Source organism: Danio rerio, chromosome 6, assembly GCF_049306965.1.
Source record: "Danio rerio strain Tuebingen ecotype United States chromosome 6, GRCz12tu, whole genome shotgun sequence".
NCBI lineage: Eukaryota > Metazoa > Chordata > Actinopteri > Cypriniformes > Danionidae > Danio > Danio rerio.
In genome coordinates, this window is record NC_133181.1 from 34990049 (window position 1) to 35011470 (window position 21422).

Sequence of the window (21422 nt, forward strand, 5' to 3'; positions counted from 1 at the left end):
AAAATGTTCCCACAAGTATAGCGATACCAGTAAATTTTAATCTATGAGGACAATGTTTTTGGCTCCCACGAAGAAACTGCTCATATTTTCATTCATTTTCTTGTCGGCTTAGTCCCTTTATTAATCCGGGGTCGCCACAGCGAAATGAACCGCCAACTTATCCAGCAAGTTTTTTCTTTACACAACGGATGCCCTTCGAGCCGCAACCCATCTCTGGGAAACATCCCAAAAAAAAAACCTAAGTAACGCAATCACTACCAGTTTACTGTTGTGTTTGCAATAAGGAAAAACTCTAAACACATGCGGGCATTTCTTTTTTCTTTCTGTTTACTGAACTAGTTTGCAATAATGAAAACAGGAGACTCATTAGAAACTAAGATGGTCAACCAAAAAGTAATTCAAGGTTATACAAAGCGTGGCCAACACAACCTACATACATTCCTGATATGAGTCCAGACTCACACTCACTACACTACAATTATATGGTATAAATAAAGCACTCGACCCGACATTTAGAATGTCATTTACCAGTTTTATATTTTGTTCAGCTGTACATAAGGGCTTATTATGTGGCCTTAGTTACCATTTTATGGATGATCAACGTCAACCGTCTTTGCTCTGCTTAATGACAGGCTAATGGCCACCGACACGCTGTATCTCAGAAATTATAAATATTTAAAAATAGGCACTATCCTTATAAATAAACTGCATAGATGCAATCTAAACAACTATATTCTCGCCTAAAAAAGCCTCAACAGTACATTAATGTACTGCAATATTTCTCAAACTGTAGTGAGTTTATTGATCTGCTGTCTTTTTATATGGGCGGAGTAATACAGAAGGGGAAGGAGACTGTATGAGTTCTGATATTGCAGAATATTGCACGGCTATAAGCCAGTCAGATTCGAGAACCAGGCAGAACTGTTGTATAAAAAGCATTACGCCTATGGGAAGTCCCCATAAAAATATCTGTACAAGTGTGTGTGTTTGTGTGTGTGTGTTTGTGTGTGTGCATTTTTTGAGAGCAAGTAGGTGTTTAAAGTGTGTATAAAAATGTGGATAAGCCTTGTTTTCATGTATTTGATTGTGAAAGCTCAGAGCATGTTTGGCATTTATAAATAAATGATTATCAATATGGAGTATTGATCTTATTTCTGATGAATTGCAGTTTTTCCTGGAGCCTCCTTGAAGACGGAAGGATTGCAGCATCTAAAGAGAGTGCTGTACATTTGTTTTTTGTCTCTGCATTTCTGACAGCGACTGGGTGTTAAGAGCTTGTGTAAATGTGGATTAGCTTAGCTCTCACCATGTGTTTGCCTCTGACAGTTCAGAACACGTTTGGCATTTGTAAATGATTATCAATATGGGGCATCAGTCTTATCTCTGCTGGAATCTGGCCGTGCGCATGTGTCTGCTGCTGTGGATCCCATGGGATGTGAACAATCCAGAACAAGCACCTGGCTGTCACTTGCCAGAGCTCGATAGCCCCCTTCTCTTGATCATCTGCGTGTGTTCCTCCATCCATTCCCCCTTCCTTTCAGTGCTCTCTGTCTGAACCAAGAAAACCCCTTTTCAAATACATTCCCGATCTGAACGGTTAGACATTTCTGTCTCTGTTTCTTCCTCTCAACCTCACGTATTGCTTTCTTGTGCTGTAATCCGTTGAGTACTAATGAGAAGCTCGGACTCATCTGCTTGTAGCGTTACAAACACGAGATGACTGAATAATTTATGGACATTTGCTTCACATCCTTAATGAAAGCTCTCTCTCGCTCTCTCACACACACACACACACACATTATTTGCTTTCACTTATTCACCCAACCAAACACATTCATGGATCAGGAATAAGGAAATTGTTTAAAACTTTCTAGAATTGTCAAATTAACTAGCTCATTAGTAGTATCAATAGTATAAACGCATGAATACATTTATTCATTCATTAATTTTTCTTCGGCTTAGTCTCTATTTTAGAGGTTGCCACCGTGGAATGAACCGCCAACTTTCCCAGCATATGTTTTATGCAGCGGTTGCCCTTCCAGCTGCATAACACCCATACACACTCACTCAAACACACACACTCATACCCTACGACCAATATAGTCTATTCAATTCACCTATAGCATGTCTTTGGACTGTGGTGATCCCTCATAAGGGACTAAGCCAAAGTAAAATGAATGAGTGAATATTCTTTACTTATTGTATTATGATATTATTAATTTGTCAACATGATTAAGTAAACAATTTTATAATAAATATATTAATTATGTTAAATAACGTAGGTGATGTGGTGGCACAGTAGGTAGTGTTGTCGCCTCACAGCAAGAATGTCGCTGGTTCAAGCCTCGGCTGGGTCAGTTGGCGTTTCTGTGTGGAGTTTGCATGTTCACCCTGTTATGACCAAATAATGTAACAATGAATAAGAGGTTAAAAAATTCAACCACACATAAAAGTGTACAGTTAAAGCACACAATATTTCCCTAAAGTCGTGTCATTCCTCTGCATTATTCAGAGACTCACTAGTAGATCAGGAACAGAACCAGGAATGAAACTAGGGATGTTCAGAAAATCAAAAATCCTGCCCAAAACCTAAAATTATGGATGCATAACAGAGTCAAACCAGCTCAATTAGCACTGCTTGGCTTTTTAAGTTCTTTTTCAGCTTTTTCAGCTGTTTATTTATTTTGGCTGTAAATCGAAAATACCTCTCTAGTTGAAAATGCACAGTCAAAGATTTGCCCAAAGATTTTCCAACCCTCGGATGGGAGAGCACATATATCCGGGAAACTGCGAGGCCGCAGTTGTAGCAAGGGCCCACTGTATTTCAAGTCATTGAATCACATTCAGTCTTGCCAGCTGCAGTTTACTCAACAGCCACTTGTGTCGCTAATAACAAATACTTCTGAATTCTATATATTGTAAAAGTTCAACTCAATTAAATTTCATTTTTACATGAATAATCAGAATATTAGCCTCCACTACTGTGTGTTAGACTGTCTATGCTACTTATCATTAGTAAGTTGATACTGAATGCGATATGTTATAGACACATGTTCTCACTGGTGGTCTAACGCTCATTCCGGCGCTGTTTTCTCCAGGCCTCCTCTGATCTCAGTTGGACAGATGTTGTGTGTTCTCTACCTCCTCCAGATGTCTGACGCTCTGCAGAGCCATTTGTTGAGCTAGAACCTTCCATCAAAGAGGGGAAGTGCGGCATGCTTATGCTTCCTGTCAGACAGCCCACTTTCTATCTGTTTATTGTCATTAGATGGGAGCAGTAAAGCCTGGAACAGAGCTGAGCTACTGGGAATGACAAGTGTGGGAGATGATCGTAACCATAAGAGAGGGAATCAGAGCACATTTTTTGGCATGAGCTTGAACGTGGGCGAATGATTATTTGTGTAAAATTGATTTTATGCAGTAGTTCAATAAACAATAAGAAAAATATGATCAATGCATTGCTTTAATGTTGTGTAATTTACATTTTTGAAGATAATGACTAACAAATTTGAGTATATTTGTATTTTACAAAAATAGAAACCAAATGAATTAATGTTTTCAATGATCAATCATCTCAGAGACTTGGGCTGCATCTGAAATCACCTACTGCTCAGTTGGTACTGCATTTGAATTTAAACGTACTACTCCACCATTAGAAAAGTACATTCTATAGTAGTAATATGAATGGAAGTCGGACGTACTACATCTGCCATTTTGACATGATCATGTGATCTACCCGCATGAGTTGCATTGCTTCACTCCCAATCATGAATTTTCTCATAGGGAATCATAAGATAGTGTAGTGTCCATCCGATGCACACTTCAGAATCTCACCAGAAGTAGTAGGTCATCTCGGTACTTCTCGCATCTTGATTTTCGAATTCTGTTAATTCGGACATACTACTTGGCTCGCATACTGATTTTAGCGTAATATATAGTATAGAAGTATGCCATTTCGAACGCAGAACTGCTCTCAAAATATCTGCATCATGCGTTTAGTTTGAAACCTAATTCACATACATTGCTCTGTCTTGTGCGAATATGGATAGTATGAGATTTTTAATGAGTACAGCTGCTCTGTTGTCACCCTCGTGTAATCTTCAGTTTTTCTGTGGCTTGATTGTCAAATGTCAACCGTGAATTTCAGAATCTTGCAGGTAATCTTGGTACTTTTTGCTTACTGTCAGAAATTTTAATTTAAACATGATACTTCTTTGGCCAAATGTTTTTGTATACTATACTGTATGTTAGGGAAGTAGCAAGTTAATTGGTACTTTCTACAGTTTGCTGTGCATACTTTTGCTAGCCACGTCTTCAGGAGATCACATTTATTAGCCAGTTATCACCTAATCACCACTTAAAAAATTAATTGTTATTCTCTTGATGCACAAGTCAAATTTAAATACTATAAACTGTTTAATTCAGTAAAATTACATTAATGAGTATGCCAAACATATTAAACCATCTTAATAATTTAATACATTCAGTATATACTACATAACCTGTACTACAGAACTATCATAGAACCATGCGTCATTTGGGACAAGAACAATGTAGTGATTAGTGTTTCCCAAAACCGCAGTTTCTCTGTCGCAGATCCGTCATTTGAATCGTTAGTTATAACGTAAAACGTTCGTAATGATGCTCTAAATGGGGTGGAGTACCAACTTCTTTAAAGAAGAACCCCATAATTTTTTGTGCAAATTATATTGTTTTACTCGCACACTCTTTAAAAAAAATCCAATATTTGTTTTTTTACATCAGGGACGTAACAATAAAAACATGCACTCACTTTCCATATTAACTGAAATATATGCAAACAGCTCATATCGGGCCAATGTTTCTTTTACAAATATTATTGAGAACTTTCCATATTTTATTCTAAAACATAAAACCACTTAGCTAACACATATTTTAATCTCATATATAAATCGTTAATGGTTGTAATTTAAAGTAGGCTATTTATCAAGAAATTAAGAAAAATCCTACTTAATAATAATAATAATAATAATAATAATAATAATAATAATTTATTTATTGTTAAAGTCTACTTTTAAAATTTGACACATTCAAACCAGTGCAGAAATGTTCTAACCAACAGGCCCATGTCATATACATTAGGCTACATTTCTTAATAAATAACCTTCTATTAATAAAAGCATTCACGTATGCTATATATTTTTGTTTACACACGTTTTGGTGACGTAACGTAAATTCCTCTTTAAAAGTATACAATCTATAGTTTTCTTCATGAGCCATGGCTGCTTTCATAATGGCATGAATATTTTCAATTTGCACTGCGAAGGGAGCGCAATTGTCAATATGAAGACTGCTAAAACTGAACTGTAAAAATACTTTGAAAGCAAATTACACCTAAGAGAGATGACTTTAATGCTTTACAGTATTGAGACCATTCCAAGTTTAAATGTTGGAAGGTTCGAAAGGAATAGGAGTAATTGTGGATAATTGGAAATAGAGCACAACCAGGAATTATGCTTCCAACTACAGCTCTAGAGGTGTAGTTGTAAATGTACATGTTTGCAGTACAGTTTGCGAATGCACGTTGAAATGAAGGATTTCAAACTATGTGTATAATAATGACGCAACTTGCGACCTTAGCTGGCTAATGGTGGTTTTGGAAACACACCCCAGGGCAATTTTTTAAGTTTTGTTCATTTTGGTATAATTTTTCATCAAGGCCTCACTACTTTCAAATTCTAACATAAACACAGTAACAATGTCATAAATATACTTGTGTTTGCATCATAATATAGAATCTGTGACTTATGTGAGTGCATGTGTGCATCCTTAGGACTAAAATCTCACGGTTCTGCTGAGGATCACAAATTACAGGCATGTGGAATATTAACAGTCTTTCCCTGCTTGTCCAGCTGGCATGCCTGCGAATGCCCACAGATGTTGTTTTGTTGGCTGCTCAGCCAGTTTCTGCTGCCTTTGGCTCTGTTTGGTTCGATTTCTTTTCAAGGCTTCAGCACTCCTAATCAGCACTAGATGCTGAGCTTGTAGGGCTGCAGGTGGATTGTGTGTGTGTGCGCATCTGCGTGCATTCTGCTCCTACGCGTTACAAAGACAGCAAATGAGATTGATTTCCTTCCCTCACTTCCGCTCCTTCCCTGCAATTTGATTAGTTATATTGAATTAAATCTGCTTCGAATAGCTAAATAAACAGTGACTTTCTATTATAGCTCAACATCGCTTGTTCCATTGGGTCATCTATGAGCGAAAGCAGGATAAAGAGGGCAAGCAATTAAATTTCTATTATGCATGGAGTATCCCGAAATTAGTTTTTTTAGGATGCAGTTGACGTTTGATTCACAACAAACAAGGCAAGGTGATCTTGAGGCAAACTAGAAACACGAATTTTCAATATACTCACTCTAATATGACCACAGATAAGACTAAACAGATTCCAGCAAATGAGGCCAGCGGAAGATTGCATGGAAGTCGTCTTATTAAAGTAATTTCTCTCCAGTGGCCCTGATTTGCCATCTTCTTTTTCCGTCTCTCTCTCATTTCATCCTAATTATTCACTCTATCTATGCCTTTTTTTGGTATTTAATTAAATAGGCAGAGCTGTGTTGTTTGGTTCCATGTGGTTAATTGACAAGTGGCTAGGCCTCACTTTACTCAGCAATTACAAGCTGCATTCCAGCTCTGGCTAATTAAGACTCAACGACAGTGTATTTGAATGGCATTAAACATTTCTAAGGTTGGGGATGCCCCTCATCCCCTGCCTCCCTGCCTTGTTCCTTTCTTTTCCAGGAGGACTTAAGAAGCTGTACATTTTCCATGCTTGCTGCAGTGTGTCGGATTCTGGGGATTCAGCTGTCAGTCAAGCTCAGATTAACACTATTACATGGGTTTGCCTTGAAACTAGGGGATAAATGCAGGCTGTTTATAAACCAAGGAGTTTAATTAAGATGCTTAATATTTTTTTAAATGAACAATCTAGGAATGCTTTGGAGTTTAAATTAAGACCTTTTATAGTTATGTTCCTATCTAACCCTTAAAACTCTATAGTGTGAACTCCAAATTTGTTGATGCAAATTCATCTGCCAAATTCCCCAGTAGATATTTGACAAAAATGCAATTTGATTTGAAGTCAACTGACTTCCTTGATGTAAAAACGACATTAAATTCGCATCTAACATTGGTGTCAAAAATCCTAAAGAATTTTAATTCAAACATGCTACTTCTTTGGCATATTGCTTTTTACATTTATATTTACATTTAGTCATTTAGCAGACGCTTTTATCCAAAGCGACTTACAAATGAGGACAAGGAAGCAATTTACACAACTAAGAGCAACAATGAATAAGTGCTATAGGCAAGTTTCAGGTTGTAAAGTCTAAGAAGGAAAGTATTAGTAGTATTAGTATTTTTTTTTTTGTACAGTTAGTGTGATATTCAGAGAGGCAATTGCAGATTAGGAAGTGATGTGGAGAGTAAATAGTTTTTAGTCGTTTCTTGAAAATAGCGAGTGACTCTACTGTTCTGATGCAGTTAGGGAGTTCATTCCACCAACTGGGCAGATTGAGCGTAAGCGTTCGCGAAAGTGATTTCTTCCCTCTTTGGGATGGAACCACGAGGTGACGTTCATTCACAGAACGCAAGTTTTTGGAGGGCACATAGATCTGCAAAAGTGAGAGCAGATAAGAAGGAGCAAGGCCAGAAGTCACTTTGTAGGCAAACATCAGAGCTTTGAATTTGATGCGAGCAGCAACTGGCAGCCAGTGCAAACGGACTAGCAGCGGAGTGACATGTGCTCGTTTAGGTTCATTGAAGACCACTCATGCTGCTGCGTTCTGGAGCAGCTGAAGAGGCTTGATAGAGTTAGCTGGAAGCCCAGCTAGTAGAGAGTTGCAGTAATCCAGTTTGGAGAGAACAAGAGCTTGAACAAGGAGTTGGGCTGCATGTTCAGATAAGAAGGGTCGGATCTTTCTGATGTTATAGAGTGCGAATCTGCACGATCGAGCAGTTCTAGAAATGTGTTCAGAGAAGTTTAGTTGGTCATCAATCGTTACTCCAAGGCTTTTCACCATTTTGGATGCAGTAATTTTTGCATACTTTATGGAAGGGAAGTAGGCATATTAAGATATTGTGAGTTTATTGTTGCTATCGACGGCTGTAACAATTTTCTGTACATCATTTTGCAAATCACATCTTCAGGAGGTCACATTTGTAAGCCATTTATTGCTTATCATAATTCCGTAATTAAATTTAATACGTACAGTGTAGTACAGAGTATACTACAGAACCCCAGTAGAGGGGTTAAATATTCAATGGTATTTAGTAATATTTGGCAATAGCTTTTTTGTTTTAAGCTGTGTCAGAGTAACTGGCGTTTCATTCTGCTGCAGCGACCCTTGATAAAGGAGGGAATCTGCCAACGAAAAGGGAGTTTTTTTTTTTTTTACTTTTTTGTCCTTTTGTAATTATTAACTTTTATTCTATTGCTATTTTTTTAACAATGTGTGTATACTTAATGCCTAAAATAAAACATGTCCTGAAGTCAACTTGGGCAGCTTTCTTATCCAAACTGATCTAACAGTGCATTTCCACAAGGGACAGTTCCCCTGAATCAACCCTCAGGTTAAATGCCTTGCTCAAGGCCACAACAGTGATTGCTCATGGCTTGGTTTTTGTGGTGACCAAACCAGTGACTTTCTGATTACATCTCAAGAGCTTTACGCACTATGCCACAGCACTTTATTTTTCTTTCATAGTGGTACTGATTTTAAAACATTATTTTCTAATGTAAAAGTGTTGCGAAAGTGTTCGTTGATTGATTGTGTGATCACTAAATGCTGTGTTGGCATTTTGTTTCATTTTTCTTCAGAATGCTTACTGCTTGATTTCTCAACCAAACCATGGCTCAGATCCCATATCTAAAAAGCAGCTGAGACATAAAACAACCCTTGCTTTTACTAAGTGAGGAAATTGTCATCGGAAGGTTGCTTTCTTATTGATGAATAGTGAAAATTTTATTAATATCAACATGTTTTTTCTTTTTTTTATGCTAATCTGTCCAGATGTAGACATCCAGCAGCCAGTCAGTGTTCCAGGATTCATGAAACATAGATTGATCCTTTGAAGAATATCCTTTCCAAATTCCCAGCATCTGGCTCAGACTGCAACACTGAACTCAAAGCCAGATGACACATCTTTGAGTAATCTTTATCCCATAAGTTCAGTATAGTTAAGATCTGCAAACATACCCCCAGGGAGTTGTCCATAGTTCTTTTTAAATCTAAATGTTGAAAAGGATACATTTCACCAGAAGAAGGTTCACATTTCATGTGTCTCGCACTCTAATAATGCTGGGTTATTTCAACACATTTTTGGAAATATATAAACAGAATCAAATGCTAGGATAATTTATTGAATAAAATCCATAGCTCTATAATCTATAGTTGGTAGTTTTTACCCAACTTTGGCTTTTAACAACCCAGAAATTTTATGTAATTTAGTCTCTGTGTAAAGTGACAGCATGTCCATGCTAAATGCAGTATATTCATTCATAAACAGCAAATTATATATAGTCATTATGTAATTGTTAAAAAGCTCAAAGGCAAATCTTAACTCTATAAAAATGCTGGGTTGTTTTACCCCAATCTCCTGACGCAAGGTCAAATATGAAAAAGAGAGAGAAAAAATAACAATCATTGGGTTAATTTTTAAAAATTACATATAAATCTTTTGTTCACATTTGATTTGACCAATGTTAGGTTAAAACAACCCTACAATATGGTGCTCCATTAAAATAAGATAAACTTTATAATTACTTCAGAAATGTGTTTGTCCCTTTACTGAAATTCACTTTTCCATATAAACCAGTGAGTTTGTGTGTGTGTCTCTCTGTACATGTACCTTGTATTACTCGTTGCATTACTGTTGTGGGGACCAAATGTCCCCATGAGTATAATAACCAGGTTTTCTGTGAGGGTTGAGTTTAGGAGTAAGATCGGGGTACATGGATAAAACATAGAGTTTGTTCACTGTGTCTTTGTAAAGTTCCCATCAAGATAGCTTTACAAGTGTTTGTATGAATGTGTGTGATAGCAATATGTTCTTCACCATATTTTAGTAACTTACAAGTTGAGTGGCTTCAAGATAGGACATTGAGAAGTAGATCTCCAGACCTGAAGCCTCAGGGTGTATTCAGTTTGTATTAGCATGATGTATTTTGATCAGCAGCCTTACGTAAGCCCCTGAAGAATCTTAAATCTAAAATGGCAAAAAAATGTTTTCCATTGCCTAAATCAACCCCACATAAACTGTGAGCCATCTGGAGTAAATTAAACAGAATGAACTACAATGACTGTGTGGTTAACTTTAAATAGTGGCGTGGGATTCTGTAATGCCACAAACAAATAATCTAAAACCATGTTGTACCGGAAGTATGGATTCTAATTTGTACAGCTATTGAAGAATGAATGTATCCTACAGTATATGCATAGGAATTATTGCTTTCACTGATCCTTTAAATGAATAACATTACAAAATAATAATTTGAGATCTTTACATTTTGTTTTTGATTTGTCTACAGGTTTCTAGTGTTTACATCAGATCCCACTCATGAGACTGCAAAAACAGAAATAATGGACAAGAAAAGTGGTACGTATACTAGATTTTTTTGTTGTCATTTCCAGTAAATAATATATTTTCTGTTTTTGATAGTTCACAGCATTATAATTCCTTGCATACAAATAACAGCATCAATTGTTTAGTTGTTAAGACTGCTTGAATTACGAAATTTACAAAACAAGATGTTTAAAAAAGTACCTTGCGTTTCAGCAAATGGCTTTGCTACTAAAGCCTCTGAGAGTGGAGTACAGCGAAAACAGCTGCCATATTCTGTAGAGACCCCCTATGGGTTTCACTTGGATCTGGACTTCCTGAAGTACGTAGATGACATAGAGAAAGGGAACACAATCAAGAGGGTGCACATTCAACGTAAAAACAGGGGTCCAAAGTACAGCACACTGCCTCGCAACTTCAGCCTTCCTGGGCATGGCGCTCGACCTCTAGCCAAAGATACGTGGGCCAATACCTCCACATTAGGGTCCAAACCCAAGTCACGTGTCACTGAAGTCCAACAACTTTTTGAGTTCAGAGCCAGTGATGCCACAGGTGGTAGCAGTAGCATCAGTGGAAGTTCTGCCACCAGCCAGTCAAAGATATCTGGGAGTAGCTACCTCCCCTCACCAAAGGTTGCAGAAGAGTCTCAAGTACAGACCTCATCTCAGAATGAACAATCCATAGGCCTTAGTGTTAGGCCTCACCTGTTAAGAGCCTCCAGTATGCCTGTTAATGTCCCACGCAGAAAAGGATCAGATTCAACTGATGAGCAAAGTTCCCAGTCTCAAAATGGCTCAACTGAGAAGCTTTTTCGACCGGCTGATGGAGGTGACAGGAGAGGCAGCATTCCCCAGGACAGGGCCAGCTTGCATCAACAGATCACAGCTGCACTTAAAAGGGTGCGTGAATTAGAAGAGCAAGTCCGCACCATCCCAGAATTGAAGGCTCAAATATGTTCACTTAGAACAGAAAGGGAAGGACTGCTTCAAAAAATTCTGCAGCACCAGTCAGAACAAAAGAGACCTTTGCAGCTGAAAGAGATCGAGGTTCTTCAAGCTGACTTGCAAGTGAGTGCTTTACCCCCATCTACAAGTGGGAAGGAAGATGCACTTTTCCTTTCCAAAAACAAAGTTGCTGATCATGAAATCGTTCATGAAGTGCCCTCTGACAGATCCACAGAACAGCTCCCAGAAAAACCACATTTTGAAGTACAGCTTAATGTACAACCAGATTCTAAAATAAACAAACCTGTAACTGATACAGAGTCAGAAAAGGAACAAGTGCCAGCTCCTGTTTCTGTCCCGGTGATACTCATAGACAAAGCAGAAACTCCAACTGATCCTGATGAAGAAGAGGAACTTTTGCAGGAACCTACACTTCAAGAAGAAGCATCAAAGAGTCCCTCAGAGCAAGTAAAGGAGCAGGAGAGATCAGAGATTTTGCTTGAAGATAAACAGCCAACACTGTTAGAAGGGATTCCAGCTTCAGAATCTGAATGTACATCAACTCAAGAAGTTACCATGACTGTTCAAAGACCAAGTGTAATTATAATTGAGGAGAATACAACAGCCCAACCTGCCGAACAGCAACTTGTCTCTAACTTGGAGCTGGAGGCAAAATTGAAAACTTTGGAAGAAAGTTTAAGCAAGGCAAGCTGTGAACTGGAAAAGACAAATGTCTTGCTAAGAGAAGAAATGGATAAAAACAGACAAAAGGATGAGAGAATACAGGAACTAACTGACCAAGTGAAAGAGCAGATTCTTCAAGGTCCTATTGAGACAGAGCCGCAACCTGAACCAGTTGTCAAATGTGATGCATCGGTTAGTACAGACAGCAAAAGTGTCCTTGAGAAAGGAATCTCAACAGAACCTCAACCAATTGAGGATCCCAAAGTAACTGAATCTCAATGCTCGAGCACTCAAACAAATATAGTAGAAGCTCGAGACATTGAAGTGCTTGCACAAGTCACTACAGCAGAGAAAATTGTAGGGGTAGAGGTAGTCATGTGTGACCAGTCAATAGAGACAGATGTCCTGGACAATCTAGAAGGCAACAATAGTCTGGAAGTCTTGGAAATGCTAGAAAACACAGACTCTATAAAAAACAAAGAACAAGAGTGTGATATCAAAGATAGTGAATTAAGCCAGATTACAGATACCAAAGTCAGTGAAAATGTTGCAGAAAGTGACACTGAAGAATATGTCATGGTAGAAAGTGCTATGGTTGAGACTTTGGCTAGTGAAATTGAAGTTACTGAGCCCACAGTCCAAAAGACAGAATCTGCGGAGAGTCTAGGCATTGAAAGCACAGTAACAGAGAAAGAAAGAGAAGAAGGAAGTTCAGGTTTGCAAACACAGCAGGAACCAAAAGAAACACAAGGACAGGATCCCCACCCTCAATCTCAAAGGGCATCTGAAGCCACAGCGTCTCCTGCTGCTATCGGCCAAGTTGTTAATCGTATACAGGGACTTTTTAATGAGCAGTGGGCCAGTCTGGGAAGTGGAGGCCAAGATGCAAAAGGAGAGAGCTCCCAGAAACCTCATTCTTCCAAAATAAGCTCCATTCAAAGCCACCTGAGAGGGTCCCTCAGTGCCCTGTCTGCCTTTTACTCACCTGTTCAGAAAGGAGGGGCTGCAAGACAATCAGGTAGGATGAGGTCTTATTCTGTATTATGTTAGCAGACTCAAAAAAAATAGATTGTAATGACAAATGTGAAAGTTCCCGGCAAGCATTTTTTGTTTTTAAAAGATTTCTAATAGATGTCTAATAGATGTCTAAACATAGTCGTCTTCTCTACACTTGGGCTGTCAAAAAAATCTAATAGCTGTCTTAAGAATAGACCAAAACTAGATTAGTCATCAAATAAACAGAAATGAATTGCTACACATACTGTATAAAGTCTGTCTAATCTGTCTATTTGACAACTGGTCTAGTTTTGGGCTATTCTTAGATGTCTATTAGTTTTTTTTACTGACAGCCCAAGTTTAGCCTTGTTTTAGCTTAACTGTCTACATTTAGATGTCCCTTAGACAAAATTGTTTGCTGGGTCTTTTTGAATATGTTTGTGCCATCTGTGTCATTTTTTTGTATCAGCCCTGTTAGGCTTTATATGGTGCTTGGAAGCAAGGTTATTGAGCTGTCAATTTAATGTTACAAGATTGAGAAAAAAATATTACTCCACAAGCCTCAAAGGAGTCCTAATCATTTTTATAGCTTGTATCGTAGATGCTGTCCATAAATTAATATTATTCACTTCCTGGCCGGCTGTTTGTATTTAAATAAGCAAATAATTAATAGTCTCTAAACAGACCTTTATAGCAGTGATTAAGATATTTCTGGCTTGTATGATTGGCAACAGTTCTTCTAACTGAAACTGTGTTTATTTCTTAACCATGATGGAGAGGTATGATGAAGTCATATTATTGGACAATATTTACCAAGCTCAAATGAGAAAGAAAGGATAAGTCAAAAGAAGGATTTATTTTCACTCATGAATTGGTCACAAGTTGATCTTAATCTTATTAAATATCTTCGAGATGTGTTGGAGTAGATTACAAAGTTTGCGTTAGGGTTAGTATCAAGGTGTCTTATTGGCAGTACAAGATCTCAGCCAAAAATACAAATAATAATCACTAGATTGAGAAGAGCATTGTTACACTGCAAATAGTTGTTGAAATGATGGACTGAAGAAAGCACACCTTGCTAATGGCATTAGGGTGTGGGTTATCGACTGTTTTGGGGGTTTGTTTGTGCCAGAAAGTGTATCTTCTTCACAATGTTCAAATAAACAAAAAGGTACATGTCATACTTTTATGTAAAGCGACTTACAAATGAGCATAAAAGTAGCACTTAAAAGCATCAGAATGTAGTATTATTTAAATGTTATGACTACATTTTTGTTTAGTTAGTTAGTTTTTTTTTTTATAAGTTAGTAAGTTTAAACATTCAAGCTAAAAGAAAGCAGTGTATCCTGCAGGTGGTTTGTCAATCCCACTCACCTGCCAGGACCACATCGAGAATTTCACATTTAGAGAGCATATAGAGAGGCAAACATTGTCACCTACAGGTGGTTAGTCAAGCCCACTCACATGAAGGAAGCACACTAAGAATTGCACAAGGTTTTCCTGAAGCATCCTAGAAGGCACACAACATCTTAAGACGTTATTATTACTGTAGGTTCGATTTAGGTCATGACATCAGGTGACCAAATATCAATGTCTAGCCAGCGACTAAGGACAACGTTATTTTGAGGTCCAATAATGAATTCAAATTACGTTGTTATTTGACTGATTTTAGGTTTTTTGGAAAGTGACCAAAATGCAATGTCTGATAGATGTCATAGTGGTAGCGTCCACACAACAACAAGGTGTAACATGATTAGACGTTGATATTTGGTTGATTTTAGGTCGATTTTAGGTTGGACATTGGACATTGACGTCGGCTCAACGTTGGGTTGGGTCAACCCAATTTTCATTTCCAAACAAAATCCTACATCTCTCCAAGGTTGTGGTACAATGGGGTACAACGTCAATATGACGTCATCTGGGTGTCCTGTGCCTGCAGGGATGGAACGTTAATAAGAATGTGAGAAGAGAGTGTGTTCTACAGCTGGTTTTGTTGGTCAAGCCCACTCACATTATTGATAATTGCACAGTGTTTCCATATTTAAATGACAATGTCTCTATAATCAGACCATATACACAAATATCTACAAATACTGATGTCATCACGATAGCTATTCTAAATGCATCTAGTTTTTAAACATGGACCAACCACTTGAAAGCAATGCATAGTACATACCTCACTGACTTTAAAATGAAGGATTTCTGACAGTCTACTGATCTAAAACAAAGCTAAAAGTCAGCTTCAAACAATAAATTCAAATATGCATATTTTGCCTGATTATATATGCATGTGTGGCACAGAAACCAGTCTGTTGCAATCACCCAGTGGCATTACGCTTTTATACTGAAGTTGCTTACTGAATGCCAAGATCATTTAGGAGATTGTGTTGACAGTTTAAAAGCATCTGGCCCATATTAAATTGCTTGCAAAATGGTGCGGTCTCATGAATTCTGGCACCTATTGTTATTTGTGCAGCCACAGTTAATTATGCTCTTTTGATCTAATTATGTTATTCTACAATTCCACTAAATATAATCATATTACGGAGCAACCTTTTTATTATAATTTATAATTCCCTGACTAGTTTGGATTCTTTGGAGATAGTTTGGAGTTTTTTTTGTCATTGTATTCTAATGAATGAAAACAGTCTTGTGGGATTTTTTTTAGCATTTCAAACTATTTGATGTTTTTTGTAATTGAATTCGCTTGCTCATTTTGCTGTGACATGCATCTTTGTTCTCTTCAACAATTACAGACAAGCACTATGGAGCAAATATCTGTAAATGTTTTGTGTTATCTTCCTTTTGTGTTAAGGTTTTGTAAAATCTAAATGTGATTTTTTGTGACAAATAAGAACGACAATCTCTTGTTAGAGCATTAATTTTATAGCATCAGGTCCTCTGTGACTGTAACAGTTGTTTTCACAGTTTGGTGTGCTGCATTATGAATGAGTACAACTAACTTATCTGCTCTATGGAACCCAGCAAGTGAATGTTTTGCATTATTTCTGGTACAGGAATCTCAAGAATAATCTCTTAGACTGCGCTTTATTCTACGGTTGGAAAAATGGAGTGTATTCTAATATGCGTTGGATTAAGTTAGTGCAAAGGTAGATGAACAGGTGCAGGGCTGGCTTATATTTCACGTATCTAACCATCTCTCCTTTATCAGGCCTCAAATCCATCATGAAGAAGAATGACTGTCCTGACAAGCAGGGCAATGGGGGAGCGAAGAAGAACTTGAAGTTTGTTGGCGTAAATGGAGGGTATGTGGATTTTATACATTTTTGGCATATTTTTCTGCATTTGAAACCTTCAGTTCTGCTTGCCCCTCTTTAATTGGGATTTGAACTCTACTTTTCAGTTTTTGAAGTGAGTGCACAAGAACAAGAATGCTAAAGACTGCAGCTCTGGTGCCCATTTTGAGGCTAGATGAGATGACCCTGACTCCACTAACTCAAACTTACTCCTGTTTGGGTCAAGGCACTAGTTTAAACCCCAAGGCAGTGTCTAATACTGATTCTTGAGGATCAGTGCACAGTGGAGATTTACTGGTCAGCTCAGTGACACTTGTTAAGGCCATGTACATGGGTATTTTTATAAACAGTTTTCCTCTCCATTTAAAAAAAAAAACTCTGTCCACATAAATATGCAAAAACACACTGTAGTACATGTTTAGGGAAACCAACAGGAGGCAATAAAATCCTTTTATGCTGGGTTTACATCAAATCTGGAATTAGCGTGAGTACATTGCATACAAGTCAATGCAAACATGAGAACGTAGGCAGATTACTCCCTTTATCCTTGTACCCCCACCCACAATGTGGAATACGTGGGGCATTTGCAGTAAATGTGCAAAATTTGCCTCAAGCACATTTTCAACATTTGGCGCTCTATTTTAATGATAAGCAAAAAGCATTATGGGCAAATTTTAAGGACGAAAAAATATGGTTTACGCCCTGGTGCATGGTCTAACAGGGTTGTCTTATTCTCTTAATGAGTTATGGGTGCGTTTTGAGCATACTTGCATTAAACCAATCAGAGTCTCATCTTTCATTCCTTTTAAGAGTCAGTTGCGTCGCAAGGCGCATTTGCTATTTACATGGCGGACTTTGTAAGTAGAAAAACTGAATGCGTCATGAGCGAGAAAACAGTTAAACAGACCATCTGCACAAGGATAAAGAACAAGCCTCCTCCATTCGGCCTCTTTACTTTATCTTTACTTTACTTTTTCTCTTTACTCCTTTACTTTTTTGTTGATTAATTGTCATAAATAAAATGAAAATTCATATATAAAATCGGACCTGTATAATAAGGCCCTTGGTGTGATCCCTGCCATTTTGGACAATTAGAACGGAGAAAACAGTGCACGTTAAGATGTCGTAAGGCAAAAACTCCAGCCATAGCAGCCACACGACCACAATGTATCCAGAATTTTGAAAAATATTTTCACTGATTGGAGTTTTCAGAAAGTTTTTGTGTGTTTTTGTGTGAACAAACTTTGTAGAAAGCCAAACCTTGTAGAAAAAACTGCGATGTTTGTGTGTACATGGCCCAAGTGTCTAGTGAATCAGAATCTGATCGCTTGACAGGTGTATTTGATTAAGGGCTGGAGATAAGCTCTGCTGGACAGTAGCCTTCCAGGAACAGGTTTTAACATCCCTGCTCTATCCCTCAGCAGAATTCAAATGGAGGGGGGGTGCACTTTAATGGACACTAAAGACAGCAGCTTCTGCATTAGTTGCTAGTGCACCACTTGAGATCTCTGCTAGGTCACGGTACCATACAAACCCTTGTAGCATTGGTGTCCAATATTGATCCTTGAGGGCAAATGTCCAGCAGGGCATAGCTGAAACAAACTCCAACACACTTGTCTGTAAGTGAATCTTAAGACCTTGATTAGTTTATGTTTATTTATATATAGGTTTGGACATCTACTGTACGTCCCAGCAAGATTTGAATCCCCATGTCTTGCATTTAGACAGATGCCAAAGCCAGCAGCCTCTAGTGTTAGTTGTTTGTGCACCTCTTGATTAACATGTGCACTATTTTCCACAGATTTTACTAGCTATAATGGTATTTGAATTCATGGAACAAATCACCTGCTATCTGTGTAGAAGTTATACTTTAATAAAAATAAAACAAAATTAAGAACCCTTAAAGCCTAAAGAAGACAGACAATATATAGAGATTTTCTGTAATATTTGTCAATTGCCATTGAATCACAGATGCTGGACTTTTCATGTGTTGTGTTGAAGGATGAGTCTCATTTCATCAACATCCATGACATCAGTTGTCCATCCTGTCTTTTTGCATCCCTTAATCTGGTTCATCCTTCATCACAGTGCTCTGTTAGAAATGGACCATGAGGTGTCAGCATTGTATTTTGTGAGAGCTGTTGCATGTTGAGTGAGACCTAGTGAGGCGACATGAAGAACAAAGTCCTCTCTCTGTTCCTCTCTCTCTTTCACTTTGTCTCTCTCTCTGTCTGTCTGTCTGCCTGTCAATGTGTTTGGTGAATGATTTGTTTATCTTGGTGTTAGAGATGGTTCTGTCTCGGCTGTATTTGACCAGCCCTCAACAATAAGATAATTATCCAGATAGTCTTAGGCAAACAGTTTGCCTTCCATATGCTTCAGAAAGGAAGAGCTAAAATTCTGCTGAACCCTTCTCTTTCTGAAGCCCAAAGAAAATAGTTTAAAGTTGGAGAACTGCAAGTACGGTGAACTTCTAAAATGAGGTGGCAAGTTCCTGTGTGTTTTTTTTTGAGTCCAGTGTGATCTAAATGTTCCATTGTCGAGTTAAAGGCATATGGAACAGCACTTACCTCACACTAATAGTAGTTTTTTATAGTAGGCGATTGTGCTACCCACTACGCCACCGTGCTGCCCATCAGTAATATTACTGAAATTAATTTAAAAACTGAATAAATATAAATTTACGCACATTTACACAAAACTATAAAAATACATAACTATTATAAAATAAATAGACTCAATGATCGGCTAAAATCAGGGAAAATCAGTGGATTTCTGCACTTATTCCATGTGGGCCTAGTCATAATGGACAACAGCTGACATCAGAAAGCTTCACGATTTCTAAAAAAGAAAGATTAGCACGTTTAATACATTTTTTTTTATTTCCACAATGGATTTCCTCTGATCTGTCATGTTGACCAATATATGCACATCTTTCAAACATGACAAATTAGAGGAATGATGGTCTTGATGCTGCTAGCTGGAATTATCCATCAGTGTTCCCTTCCAGCCAGGATGTCATTCTTTTTTTCTGGGCATTTCTGACAAAAGACGCCAAGTACAAAACATGCAACTTTAGTACCTATTGCTTGTTAATACTATCGATCTCTGAAGACAGACGTTTACCTACTGTATGCCAAGTATAAGGTAAACTACAGCAAAATGTCGTGGAGTTAATTTATGAAGTTGGATGAACTACACACAGCATATGTGTACAACCAAGCACATGCACATTTTAGTCAGAGCGGTAATAATGAAATAAAGGTGTTTACATGCCTGATTACAAATAACATCAGTTTACAGCACATTTAGTATTTTTATTATATTATATTATATTATATTATATTATATTATATTATATTATATTATATTATATTATATTATATTATATTATATTATATTATATTATATTATTTTTATATATTAAGTAGGCGACGCAGTGGCGCAGTAGGTAGTCTCCCTGCGTTCGCGTGGGTTTCCTCAGGGCACTCCGGTTTCCCCCACAGTCCAAAGACATACGGTAGAGGTGAATTGGCTAGGCTAAATTTTCCGTGGTGTATGAGTGTGAATGAGTGTGTGTAGATGTTTATCAGGGATGGGTTGCAGCTGAGAGGGCATCCGCTGCGTAAAAACATGCTGAATAAGTTGGTGGTTATTCCACTGTGGCGACCCTGGATTAATAAAGGGACTCAGCTGAAAAGAAAATGAATGATATATATTAAGTATGTCCTGGTCCTCCATGTTGGGGTTTGAGCATTGGGCTAATGACCCACCTCGTAAAAAAATTGATGTTAGGAAACATTAACATGGTGCGGCTAAATATCAACTTCAATATGAATGGTCCTGGGAGTAAAGTAATTATATTATATTATATTATATTATATTATATTATATTATATTATATTATATTATATTATAATATATTATATTATATTATATTATATTATATTATATTATATTATATTATATTATATTATATTATATTATATTATATTATACTTTCAGTGATTTTATCTGATTTTTCTAGGAGGTTGTAGCTTATTTTTATAAATGCATCTATTTTAAGTAGCACATATCAGAGCTCTTTGGTATTGTAACCCATTTGGATTCAAATACCTTTAAAAATCCTTCTTCTTGAAAAGATTTTGACCAAAGAAAATGTTCATTTAGTCTTATCAGTACATAAAAACGAAGCATGCTGGACACCCTTTATCACAAATACTATCAAATGACATGCATGTATGACCTTTCATTTATTATTCTTGTTTGAAATATTCTATGATAAAGTCTGAAATCGTGTGGGAGTGTTGGCAGTTTTGGCTTGGGTTTGTGTCTGATAGACTGTGATTATCCTGAGAAAGGCCCTGCACTGCTGTTGTTTGATGACAGCTGGTGATTTCAGAATTTACACACAGTTTTGACCCAAACCACCGTAACATAATTTCGCTCTGCTAGCGCTGTCAGCCAAGCACAAACAGCAGTATCAAAAACGCTGAATCGCTGCCTTTGGCAGCCCAATGTGTTCATTTTCTTTCCAGCAAAGCCATTGGATTAATCACATTTGGAAATCATGATTGCTAAGATATTTGCTGCGTTGCATAATAAACCACCAGCGCATGTCTCTGACCTGAAGTGCTCAAAAGAGGCCCTCGTACTAAACACCCTAATAAATGTATAGTCATCTGACCTGCAGCTACAGGCCTCCATTCACCCGTGTCCTTGAGGAATTGAGGGAATGCCATTCCTCTTGCCTATCTGAAAACATCCATGAAGGAGCAGCTTTCTTCAGACGGAGTCAACATATAAGAGCCCCTCATAGCTCACAGGGGTCCCTCTTATTTAAACTGATTTTGTGAGCACAAACATTTTGCATGTGCATTTACAACAGACATTATACATTAGTGTACTATTTATGGTAAGGGCTGTGTATAAGTCAAAC

The 21422-nt window shown here is 37.5% G+C and overlaps 1 protein-coding gene across 14 annotated transcripts in view; it reads left to right on the top strand.

Annotated features, from left to right (window-relative positions):
• Window positions 1-21422, top strand: part of kank4 (KN motif and ankyrin repeat domains 4) — a 97163-nt gene that overhangs the window by 56712 nt on the left and 19029 nt on the right. For all 14 annotated transcript variants that reach the window (XR_012408043.1, XR_012408040.1, XR_012408041.1 and 11 more), the window contains 3 exons: window positions 10571-10638; window positions 10819-13248; window positions 16399-16492. Coding sequence is in view for 9 of the 14 variants with exons in the window: in XM_073954317.1 (XP_073810418.1) it covers window positions 10623-10638; window positions 10819-13248; window positions 16399-16492 (2540 nt within the window). In the remaining 5 variants the exon portion in view is untranslated. The remainder of the gene's footprint in view (window positions 1-10570; window positions 10639-10818; window positions 13249-16398; window positions 16493-21422) is intronic.